General features: G+C 42.4%; 1 protein-coding gene across 3 annotated transcripts in view; it reads right to left on the reverse strand.

Moving 5' to 3' along the window:
• ric8b (RIC8 guanine nucleotide exchange factor B) overlaps positions 1-12564 on the reverse strand; it is a 105011-nt gene that overhangs the window by 61042 nt on the left and 31405 nt on the right. For all 3 annotated transcript variants that reach the window (XM_072267348.1, XM_072267347.1, XM_072267350.1), the window contains exon 4: positions 1080-1174. In XM_072267348.1, coding sequence (XP_072123449.1) covers positions 1080-1174 — 95 coding nt within the window. The remainder of the gene's footprint in view (positions 1-1079; positions 1175-12564) is intronic.

Consider the following 12564-nt stretch of genomic DNA (forward strand, 5'->3'; position numbering starts at 1 on the left):
TTGTAAAGACACTGCCCAGAAAGTGGCAATGGCAAACCACTTCTGTAGAAAAATTTGCCAAGAATAACATGGTCACTGAAAGACTATGATGGTCTATGTCATTTGACATGGCACATAACGATGACGACAAATGATTCTCTCAACCTGGCAACAATTGCATTACTAAATGCAGTTAAATATACACAGGCTATAAACTTTCTGATTTTGTGATAATTATTTCAGACCTGTACCTAATTCCAATTTCAGCCCTAGTTTTATTTATTTAGGAGGAGGTACAGGAGACTGAAAACCCACACTCAATGTTTTAGGAACAGCTTCTTCCCCACTGCCATCAGATTTCAGAATAGACAATAAACTCATGCACACTACCTCACTAGTTACTTTCTTTTTTTGCACTACTTATTTAATATATATTTACAATTTATTATATAATTGTAATTTATAGCCTCTTTATAATGTATTGCAATGTATGGCTACCACTAAACAACAAGTTTCACAACATTCGCCAGTTATAATAAACCTGATCTGATTGAGATCAGAATTGATATCTGAGAGCGTAGGAGGAAGAAAGTACATGGGGTGGGGTAGTAGCAGGAGGGTGAAGAGGGGAGGGGGAGTGTTAGGTAAAGAGACAGGTGGGGAGTGAGCTGAATTGGATCGACTACAAGATGTGGCAAATTCATATGCGGCTGATTGATCATACAGCGAATTGATTGGGGCTTCTTAGCACAGAAGACCCCGCTCTCTTTTTGCGTGGGCTTTCCAGTGCGCATGTTTGTGTCTCGGTGTATGTGATTCACAGCTCCCACACCATCACTAACATGACCCAGTAAGCATGTTTTATCAAGTAACTGGTTGTTTCACGGCACGTGTACTTATTGCACTGAAGGGCTAGTTCTCATACCGCTTGACTCGACGACTATAATCAATCGCCTGAGAAATAAACTTTTGTCTTACCTCCATCTTAAGTGGGTGAGCCCCCCTTTCTAAACAGAGACTCCTACTTCTGGGATCTCTGACAAGAAGGAATATTCTCTCCATAACTCTGGGTTTTAAGATGTTATAAATGGAGTACACACCTGTGAAATTCTTCAGTTTTTTCATCATTCTGTACATTTATCAGCAAACAGTGGCACAGTATGGCAGTCAGGTATCGGTACTGGTGGGCCTGATCCTACCAGAGAGAAAACATATGTCAATAAACTGTTTTGTCAGTCCACAATAACAAAGTTTTGACATGGGACTGATAATTAAGACCAGGGCATCCTATGGCTAATGTATTGAGGAAAACCAAATATCTTTGGAACTCTTCTTCCTTTTTTGGAAGTGCCCTCCACTTGTTGCTTCCGACAGTAGTCAGTATCTATGGCACTGCCCACATGGCCTGACATGAGAAATCCTTTACTGTGTCTTCCAACAGCGAAACAATGGCAGCCAGTTGGCGCCCTCTCCGGAATTCAGTAACACTGAAGCAAACTTCACTGCATTGATCCACCAGCCCCTCTGCAACTGGGAAAAAAGTACCAGAGACAGGGAAACAATATCCCATTGTGTACGTCAGATGGTTTCATTTCGCAGCGACTTGTTCAAAGTTCAAATCAAATTTATTAATAAAGTTAATGTGCATCACCATATACACTTTATACACAGAGTCTACAGAAGTAAGGCAAAGCACAGCAAGGTCATGGACTTTATAGTGATTACAGAGGAGGAAGTATTTACTGTCTTGAGGCAAATTAGGGTGGGTAAGTCCCCAGGGCCTCACTAAGTGTTCTCTCAGACCATGTGGGAGGCAAGTGTAGAAATTGTAGAGGCCCTAGCAGAAATACTTAAACCATGGTACTAGAGGATTAGAGGATAGTTAATGTTGTTCTGCTGTTTAAGAAAGGCTCTAAAATTAAACCAGGAAATTATAGGCTGGTGAATCTATCAGCAGTGGGAAAGTTATTGGAAAGTTTTCTAAGGGACCGGATACACGAATATTTGGATAGACAGGGACTGATTAGGGATGGTCAGGATGGCTTTATGTGTGGTAGGTCGTGTCTAACCAATCTTAGGGACTTTTTCAAGGAAGTTACCAGGAAAGTTGATGAAGGCAACAATCTGTATGATAATGAGATTAACTGGATTAGCAAATTTACCAATGACCCCAAGATTGGGGGTGTAGAGAACAGCAAGGAAGACAATCAGAGCTTGCAGCAGGATCTGACCAGATGGAGGAATGGACTGAAAAATGGCAGATGGAATTTAATGCAGACAAGTGTGAGGTGTTGCACTTTGGTAGGACCAACAATGGTAGGTGTTACACAGAGAATGGTAGGGCACTGAAGAGTGTGGTAGAAAAAAGGGATCTGGGAATACAGGTCCATACTTCATTGACAGCACTGGCACAGGTAGATAAGGCTATAAAGAAAGCTCTTGGCACAATGGTCTTCATAAATCCAAGTATTAAGTACATGAGACGGAATGATATGTTGAACCTGTATAAGACGTTGGTGCAGAATTGGTCATATACCTACAGAAAAGATGTAAATATGTTTGAAAGAAATACAGAGAAAATTTACAAGGATGTTGCTGCAACTGAAGGACCCCAGTTACATGGAAAGATTGAATAGGTGATCACAATTCTATCTCTTTTACCATAGCATTGGAGAGGGATAGGAACAGACAAGTTAGGAAAGTGTTTAATTGGAGTAAGGGGAATTGGAGTATGAGGCTATCAGGCAGGAACTTGGAAGCATAAATTGGAAACAGATGTTCTCAGGGAAATGTACGGAAGAAATGTGGCAAATGTCCAGGGGGTATTTGCATGGAGTTCTGCATAGGTACATTCCAATGAAACAGGGAAAGATGGTAGGGTACAGGAACCATGGTGAACAAAGGCTGTTGTAAATCTAGTCAAGAAGAAAAGAGGAAAAGAAGTCTTTACGAAAGGTTCAAAAGCTAGGTAATGGTAGAGAGCTAAAAGATTATAAGGCCAGCAGGAAGGAGCTCAAGAAAGAAATTAGGAGAGCCAGAAGGGGCCATGTGAAGGCCTTGGCAGACAGGATTAAGGACAACCCCAAGGCATTCTACAAGTATGTGAAGAGCAAAAGAATAAGACATGAGAGAATAGGACCAATCAAGTGTGACAGTGGAAAAGTGTGTATGGAACCGGAGGAGATAGCAAAGGTACCTAATGAGTACTTTGCTTCAGTATTCACTACGGAAAAGGATCTTGGCGATTGTAGGGATGACTTAAAGCGGGCTGAAAAACTTGAGCATACAGACATCAAGAAAGAACATGTGCCGGAGCTTTTGGAAAGTATCAAGTTGGGTAAGTCTCCAGGACCGGACGAGATGTACCCCAGGCTACCGTGGGAGGCGAGGGGGGAAATTACTGAGCCTCTGGAGATGAACTTTGCATCATCAATGGGGAGAGGAGAGGTTCTGGAGGATTGGAAGGCTGCAGATATTGTTCCCTTATTCAAGAATGGGAGTAGAGGTAGCCCAGGAAATTATAGACCAGTGAGTCTTACTTCAGTGGTTGGTAAGTTGATGGGGAAGATCCTGAGAGGCAGGATTTACCAACATTTGGAGAGACATAATATGATTAGGAATTGTCAGCATGGCTCTGTCAAAGGCATGTCGTGCCTTACAAGCCTGATTGATTTTTTTGAGGATGTGACTAAACACATTGATGGAGGTAACGCAGTAGCTGTAGTGTATATGGATTTCAGCAAGGCATTTGATAGGGTACCCCATGCCAGGCTTATTGAGAAAGTAAGGAGGCATGGGATCCAAGGGGACATTGTTTTGTGGATCCAGAACTGGCTTGCTCACAGAAGGCAGAGAGTGGTTGTAGACGGGTCATATTCTGCCTGGAGGCCGGTCACCAGTGGTGTGCCTCAGCGATCTGTTCTGCGACTCCAACTCTTCGTGGTTTTTATTAATGATGTGGATGAGGAAGTGGAGGGATGGGTTAGTAAATTTGCTGATGACACAAAGGTTGGGGGTGTTGTGGATAGTGTGGAGGGCTGTCAGAGGTTACAGCAGGACATTGATAGGATGCAAAACTGGACTGATAACTGGCAGATGGAGTTCAACCCAGATAAGTGTGAGGTGGTTCATTTTGGTAGGTCAAATATGATGACAGAATATAGCATTAATGGCAAGACTCTTGGCAGTGTGGAGGATCCATAGGGCACTCAAAGCTGCAGTGCAGTTTGACTCTGTGGTTAAGAAGGCATATGGTGCATTGGCCTTCATCAATCTTGGGATTGAGTTTAGGAGCCAATAGGCAATGTTGCAGCTATATAGGACCCTGGTCAGATCCCACTTGGAGTACTGTGCTCAGTTCTGGCCACCTCACTACAAGAAGGATGTGGAAACCATAGAAAGAGTGCAGAGGAGATTTACAAGGATGTTGCCTGGATTGGGGGGCATGCCTTATGAGAATAGGTTGAGTGAACTCGGTCTTTTCTCCTTGGAGCGACAGAGGATGAGAGGTGACCTGATAGAGGTGTATAAGATGATGAAAGGCATTGAACGTGTGGATAGTCAGAAGCTTTTTCCCCAAGGCTGAAATGGCTAGCACGAGAGGGCACTGTTTTAAGGTGCTTAGAAGTAGGTACAGAGGAAATGTCAAGGGTAAGTTTTTTTTAATGCAGAGAGTGGTGAGTGCATGGAATGGGCTGCCAGCGATGGTGGTTGAGGCAGATACGATAGGAACTTTCAGAGACTCCTGGATAGGTACATGGAGCCAATGGCATTACAGGAAAGATAATAGCATGGACAGAACATTTGCTGATTGGCAAGAGACAAAGAGTGGAAAAAAAGGAGCCTTTTCTGGTTGGCTGCCAGTGGAGTTCCACAGGGATCTGTGTTGGGATCACTTCTTTTTACATTTTATGTGAATGACTTGGATGACGGAATTGATGGAATCGTGGCCAAGTTTGCAGACGATATGAAGATAGGTGGAGCGGCAGGTAGTTTAGAGGAAGTAGAGAGGATACAGAAGGACTTAGACAGATTGGGAGAATGGGCAAAGTAGCAGAGGGAATACAGTGGCGGGAAGTGTGGTCATGCACTTAGGAAGAAGAAATAAAAGAACAGACTGTTTAAAAATGGAGAGAAAATACAAAAAACTGAGATGCAAAGAGACTTGTGAGTCCTCGTGCAGGATTCCCTAAAAGTTAATTTGCAATTTAAGTCTGTTAGCACTCATTTCAAGAGGTCAATTGTAATGGGGGACTGGGAATGTAAATGCAAAGGGATTGGGAAAATCAGGTTGGTGTTAGATTGCAAGACAGGGAATTTGCTGAATGCCAACAAGATGGCTTCTTACAGCAACTTGTACTTGAGCCTACTCGGGGAAAAGCTATCATAGATTGGGTGTTGTGTAATAACCCAGATTTTTTTAGGGAGCTTAATGAAAAGGAACCCTTAGGAGACAGTGATCACATGATTGAATTCATATTGCAATTTGAGAAGAAGTACAAGTCACATGTATCAGTATCACAATGGAATAAAAGGAATTACAGAGGCATGAGAGAGGAGCTTGCCCAGGTGGATTGGAAGAGGATACCAGCAGGGATGATGGCACGGCAGAAGTAGCTGAAATTTCTGGGAATAATTCACAAGGCAAAGGACAGATATGTCCCACAGAAGTTCTCAAATGTTAGGGTTAGGCAACCGTGGCTGACAAGGGAAGTTAAGGACTGCATAAAAGCCAAGGAAAGGGCATATAAGGCAGCAAAAGTGAGTGGGAAGTTGGATGATTGAAAAGTTTATAAAATCCAACAAAAGGCAACTAAAAAAGCTATAAGGGAAAGGATGAAATATGAGGGCAAACTAACCAATAATATAAAGCAGGATACTATAAGTTTTTTCAGTTATATAAAGAGTAAAAGGAAGGAGATAGTTGATATTGGACCACTGGAAAATGATGCTGGTGAGGTAGTAATGGGAGATAAAGAAATGGCAAATGAACTTAATGAGTACTTAGCTTCAGCCTTTATTGTGGAAGACACTAGCAGTGTACCAGAGATCCGTGAGTGTCAGGGAGCAGGAGTGGCTGCTATTGCTATTACAAAGGAAAATGTGCTAGGCAAATTGAAAGATCTTAAGGTGGATAAGTCACCTAGACCAGATGGACTACATCCCAATGTTCTGAAAGAAGATGCTGAAGAGATAGCAGATACATTGGTTATGATCTCTCAAGAATTTTGGCATGGTCCTGGAGGAATTGAAGATTGAAATTGTCACTCTACTCTTTAAGAAGGGAGGAAGGCAAAAGAGAGGAAATTATAGGCCAGGTAGCCTAACCTCAGTGGTTGGGAAAGTGCTGGAGTCCATTATTAAGCATGAGGTTTCGGGGTCCTTGGAGACTAATGATAAGTCGAAGTCAGCACGGTTTCTGTAGAGGGAAATCTTGCCTGACAAATCTGTCAGAGTGCTTCAAGGAAGTAACAAGCAAGCCGGACAAAGGAGAGGCAGTGGGTGTTATAAAAAGGGCCCAGAGGATCATCAAGGTCTCCAGCCACCCCAACCACAACCAGATTCAGCTGTACCATCTGGCAAACAATAACACAGCATTAAAAAGCCAGGAACGACAGGCTCCAGGACAGCTTCTTTCACCAGCCCATCAGATTTATCAGTATACTTTGATCTGATTGCATATCTGACTGTACATTGATCTGATTATGTAATTATGTATACAATTTTAGCGTTTGGGTAATATCCTCTCACATTTCCCCTCTTTATTGCTTGTCATCGTGCGATGGAAACACAACATGAAGATTTTTACACCTTTGGAGGGGCAGGGAGTTTTGAGGAAACAGGTAGGCTGCAGAGGACTTCGATTAGGAGAATGGGCAAGAAAGTGGTAAATGAAATATAATTTTGGAAAATGCATGGTCATGCACTTTGATAGTATAAATAAATGTGCGGACTGTTTTCTAAACGGGGAGAAAAATCCAAAAATCTGAGATGCAAAGGGACTTGGGAGTCCTTGTGCAGAACATTCTAAAAGTGAACTTGCAGATAGAGTTAGTGGTGAGGAAGGCAAATGCAATGTTAGCATTCATTTCAAGAGGTCTAGAATACAAGCGCAGGGATGTGATGCTGAGGCTTTATAAGGCACTGGTGAGGCCTCACCTTGAGTATTGTGAACAATTTTGGGCTCCTTATCTAAGAAAAGATGAGCTGGCATTGGAGAAGGTTCAGAGGAGATTTTACAAGGATAATTCTGGGAATGAATGGGTTTTCATACAAGGAACGTTTGATAGCCCTGGGTCTCTATTCGCAGGAATTTAGAGGATTGGGGGGGAATCTCATTGAAACCTTTTGAAAGTTGAAAGGCCTAGACAGAGTAGATGTGGAGAGGATGTTTCCCATGGTGGGGGGAGTCTAAAACAAGAGGGCACAGCCTCAGGTTAGAGGGGCATCCATTTAAAAAGAGATGCGTTGAAATTTCTTTTGTCAGAGGGTGGTGAACTTGTGGAATTTATTACCACAGGTAGCTGTGGAGGCCAGGTCATTGGGAGTATTTAAGGTAGAGCTTGATTGGTTATTGATTGGACATGGTACCAAAGGTTATGTGGAGAAGGCCGTGGAGTGTGGCTGAGGAGGGGGAGAAAAAGGATCAGCCATGATTCAATGGTGGTGCAGACTCGACGGGCCAAATGGCCCAATTATGCCCTATGGCTTATGGAATGCGGGGGTGGGAGGATCTCACTGAAACCTAGCAAATGTTGAAAGACTAGATAAGGTGAATGTCGAGAGGATGTTTCCTATGGTGCGGGTGTCCAGAACTTGAGGGCACAGCCTCAAATTTGAAGGGCAACCCTTTAGAACAAAGGTAAGGAGGAATTCTTTTTAGCCAGAGAGTGGTGAACCTGTGGAATGCTCTGCCACAGAGACCAAGGCCCTGGGTATATATAAAGCAAAAATTGATAGTTTCTTGATTGGTCAGGGCATCAAAGGCCAAGGCAAGAAGCTAAGTGTATAGGGTTGTCTGGGATCCGGGATCAGCCATGATGGAATGGCGGAACAGGCTCGATGGGCTGAATAGCCTAATTCTGCTCCATATCTTATGGACCTCATTGAAACTTATCAAATGGTTAAAGACCTTGATTGAGTGCATGTGGCGAGGATCTATGATGGGGCCATCTAAGACCAGAGGGCACAGCCTCAAAATAGAGGGACATCTTTTTAGAATGGAGATGAAGTAGAATTTCTTTAGCCAGCGAGTGGTGAATCCGTGGAATTTGTTGTCACAGGTGGCTGTGGGGGCCAAGTAATTGGGTACATTTAAGGCAGAGCTTGATAGATTCTTGATTATTCAGGGCATGAAGGGAAATGGGGAGAAGGGAGGAGACTGGGGTTGAGAGGAAAAATGGATTAGCCATGATGAAATGATGGAACAGACTCGACAGGCCGGATGGTCTAACTCTTCTCCTATATCTTATGATCCTATGGTACAGAATGATTAAATGGAAGCAGGCTCTTTCCACTGAGGTTGGATGGGACTACAACTGAAGGTCATGAGTTAAGGGTGAAAGGTAAAATGTTTATGGGGTACATGAGGGGGAACTTCTTCACTTAAACGGTCCTGAGAGTGTGGAACAAGCTGCCAACGCAAGTGGTGCATATCAGCTTGATTTCAACATTTAAGAGAAGTTTGGCTAGGTACATGGATGGGAGGGGTATGGAGGGCTATGGTCCTGGTATAGGTTGATGGGACTAGGCATGTTAAATGGTTCAGCATGGACTGCATGGGCCAAAGGGCTTATTTCTGTGCTGTACTTTTCTATGACTCTGACTCTATGACAACCCTGAGATTTGTTTTCTTGTAAATCCAATAACCAAATGGAATCAATGGAAGACCATAGCCAACAGGGCAGAGAAATGGTGTGCAAAAGATAACAAACTGTGCAAATACAAAAGAAAAATAATAAATAAATAAACAATAAATATCAAGAACATGAGGTAAGGAGTCCTTGAGAGTCCATTGGTTGTGGGAAAAGTTCAGTGATGGGGCAATTGATGTTGACTGAAGTTATCCACTCTGGTTCTAGAGCCTGATGGTTGAGGGGTAATAACCGCTCCTGAACCCATTGGGGTGGGTCCTGAGGCTCTTGTGTTTTCTTCCTGATGGCAGCAGCAAGAAGAAAGCATGACTTGGGTGGTGTCCAGATGATGGAAGCTGCTTTCCTGCCACAACGCACTAGTGGATGTGCTCAATGTTGGGGAGGGCTTTACCCATTTTGGACTGGGCCATATCCATACTTTCTATAGGATTTTCCATTCAAGGGCAATGGTGTGTCCCTACCAGGCTGTGATGCACCCAGTCAATATACTCCCCATCACACAACTATAGGTTTGTCAAAATTTTAAATGTCATGCCAAATCTTCACAAGTTTCTAAGGAAGCAGAGGCGCCGCCGTGGCCTCTTTGTAATTACACGTATGTGCAGTATAGTGACATCGAGTTAATTACTGGTGATAAGTGTTTGAATCCAACCACAACGATGGGTTCTAAATAAAAATTAATGCATGTTCTCCGTGACTGCTAAGTTATTTCCCCGGAAAAGTAATCCATGGCTAACAAAGGAGGTAAGGAATAATGTTAAATTGAAAAGTAGGACATACAAAGTGGGACAGACCAGTGATGGGTCACAGTACTGGGAACCAGCATCAGAAATATATAAGGGAGAGAATTAACTTTTGAAGGAAACTTACATGTAGTATAAAAACAGTAAAGGTTTCTACTGATCCATAAATACAAAAAGGGCAGGTAATGTAGGACCTCTAGAAAAAGAGGCCAGTGAATTAATAACAGCAAACAAAGAAATGGCAGTTATGTTAAATTAATTTTTTGTATCAGTCTTCACTGTCCCACCTTTGGTAATATGCTTAAGATATCAGAAGGGTTAATTCCAATTAAGATGGTAAAACTAACAAACATCCAAATCAGAAGGGACAAGATCTAGAGAAACTCAGGTTAAAGATGGACAGGTCACTGCGCACAGATCACAAAAAAGTTAGCAGGCAGGGTCAACAAGTCATGAAGGTGGGAAACAGCATTTTGGTCTTCATTGTAAAAAGGGTTGGAGTTTAATAACAGGTAAGTTTTACTGCAATTATACAGGCCATACCTGGGATACAGTGCACAGTTTTGGTCCACAGAGGGAGATGAATTTCTGAAATCCTCTGCCCATGATGATGGTAGAAGCTCTGGATCACTACAGATATATGAAGTGGATATATGATCGAGGAACAGAGAGGTATTTTGAAGAGGAGTTCAGAGCAGATCAAACTTTGTGGTGGGGCAGGCTTCAGGGGCCTGATGGCCTACTCCTGCTCTTAACTCCTCTTGTTCTTAAGGTAACCAACCAACAAAAAAATTAATGGGTTGCTAGTGAATTTCAGGGAAGCTAATCTGCCATCCTTACCTGGCTTAGTCAATGCACTTGACGCATAAATATGAAGGGAATGAAGGGATATGGATTCAGATTTATTTATCTATCACACTACATCAAAACATACAGTAAAATGCATCTTTTGTATTAACAACCAACACACCCAAGATGTTCTGGGGGCAGCCCACAAATATCACCACACATTCCGGTGTCAACATAGCACGCCCACCATGTTCAGCAGAACACCACCAATCACAACAGCTTGATGATCCATAGAAAGATATTTAGTATAAATTAGCATCAAGATCAGCACAACATCATGGGCCAAATAGCCTGTCTGATGCTCTACTGTTCGATGTTTTAACATGTGACCTCAGAATCACAGGAAAGTGTTGACTTTTAAATGCTGACTGAAATAATCCAGTAGGTTACTCATTACAAGGCAACGAACACTGGCCAAACTGCAAGCAGTCAATCGGAAAATCAACAAAACTGCAGCTGTTAGAAATCTAAAATACAAACACAAAATGCTGGAAGTACCAGCAGGTCAGGCCTCATCGGTGGCAAGAGAAACAGAATTAACAGTGCAGACTGAAGAACCTTCCATGGAGCTGGGAGATAAGAAGCTCATTAAGCTGCAGGGAGAGTTGGGAAGAGTGATTATCTCTGATGGGTAAAACCAGGGTAACCATGGGAATATGCTGTAAGGTAACCTGGCCAACCAGTGAATGCGAGCAGTCAGAGGGTGAGAATACAGACAAAAGTATGTAGGAGTAGCAAAATGCAGAGCAGGAGAATGTGTCCAGCAGGTCAGGCTGGGCACATCATCTACCCTCAGGGAGAAAAAAATACTGAAAAAATGGAGGAGAAAACAAACAAACCGCACTGATATCAAATATGGGCACTGACACAGAGAGAGAAATCAAGTCAAAGTCGAGTTTATTGTCAAATGTACAAATATGCAAGATTCAAGATTAGTTAATGCCATTTCCAGGACACAAGTGTAAAGGAGAATAATAATTGATACTCCGGATCTGATGCAGCACCATAAATATAAAAACATCAGATAGCTTATATACACAGATTGATTTATGTCCATAAAGTGACACTAGGCTGATGGGAAATAATAAAGTAATGGTGGAGTTAGTGGGTGGAAGTGTTGATCAACCTTACTTGATCAAACGTACTTGCAGCAGCATTGTAGGCACACAGCATCATAGAAACAGCATTCAGAAGAAAAACAAAATTTAAACATAAATTATACACAATTTTACATGAAAGAATGCATTTAAAACAAAAAAAATCTATTGTAGTGCAAAGTGGAGATAATGTTGCTAAACTGTATTGATTAGGGTTATGCCGGTTGGTTTAAGAACTACACAGACATAGAATCATCGATCATTACAGCACAGAAACAGGCCATTCAACCCATCTAGTCAGTGCCAAACTATTAATCTGCCCAGTCCCATCAACTTGCACCTGGACCATAGCCCACCATACCCCTGCTATTCATGTACCTATCTAAATTTCTCTTAAATGCTGAAATTAAACCCATATCCGCTGCTTCTACTGGCAGCTCGTTCACCACTCTCATCACCTTGAGTGAAGAAATTCCGCCTAATGTTCCCTTTAAATATTTAACCTTTCATCCTTAACCCAAGACCTCTAATTCTCATCTCACTCAACCTCAATGGAAAAAGCCTGCTTGCATTTACCCTATCTATACCCTTCATAATTCTGTTTACCTCTATCAAATTGCCCCTCGTTATTCTACACTCTAGGGAATAAAGTCCGAACCTATTTAACCTTCCGTATAACACAGGTACTCAAGTTCTGGCAACAGCCTTGTAAATGGTTGAAGGGACTTAGCTGTTCCTGAACCTGGTGGTTCAGGACTTCAGGCTTTTTGGTACCTTGTGTCTGGTGATAGTTGTGAGAAGATGGCAAGGCCTAAAAAATGGGATCTTCCATAATAGACTTTGCCTTCTTAAGGCATCTCAACCTACAGATACTACCGATAGTGGTGGGGAGAATGTGCCTGTGATGTAGTAGGCAAAGTCCACTACTCACTAATGCTTCTCATGTATCTGCGTATTTGAATTGCTAAATCAGACCAGGATGCAACCAGTCTGGATACTTCTAGAGTACTTCTATAAATGTTT

Source organism: Mobula birostris, chromosome 9 (assembly GCF_030028105.1).
Source record: "Mobula birostris isolate sMobBir1 chromosome 9, sMobBir1.hap1, whole genome shotgun sequence".
NCBI lineage: Eukaryota > Metazoa > Chordata > Chondrichthyes > Myliobatiformes > Myliobatidae > Mobula > Mobula birostris.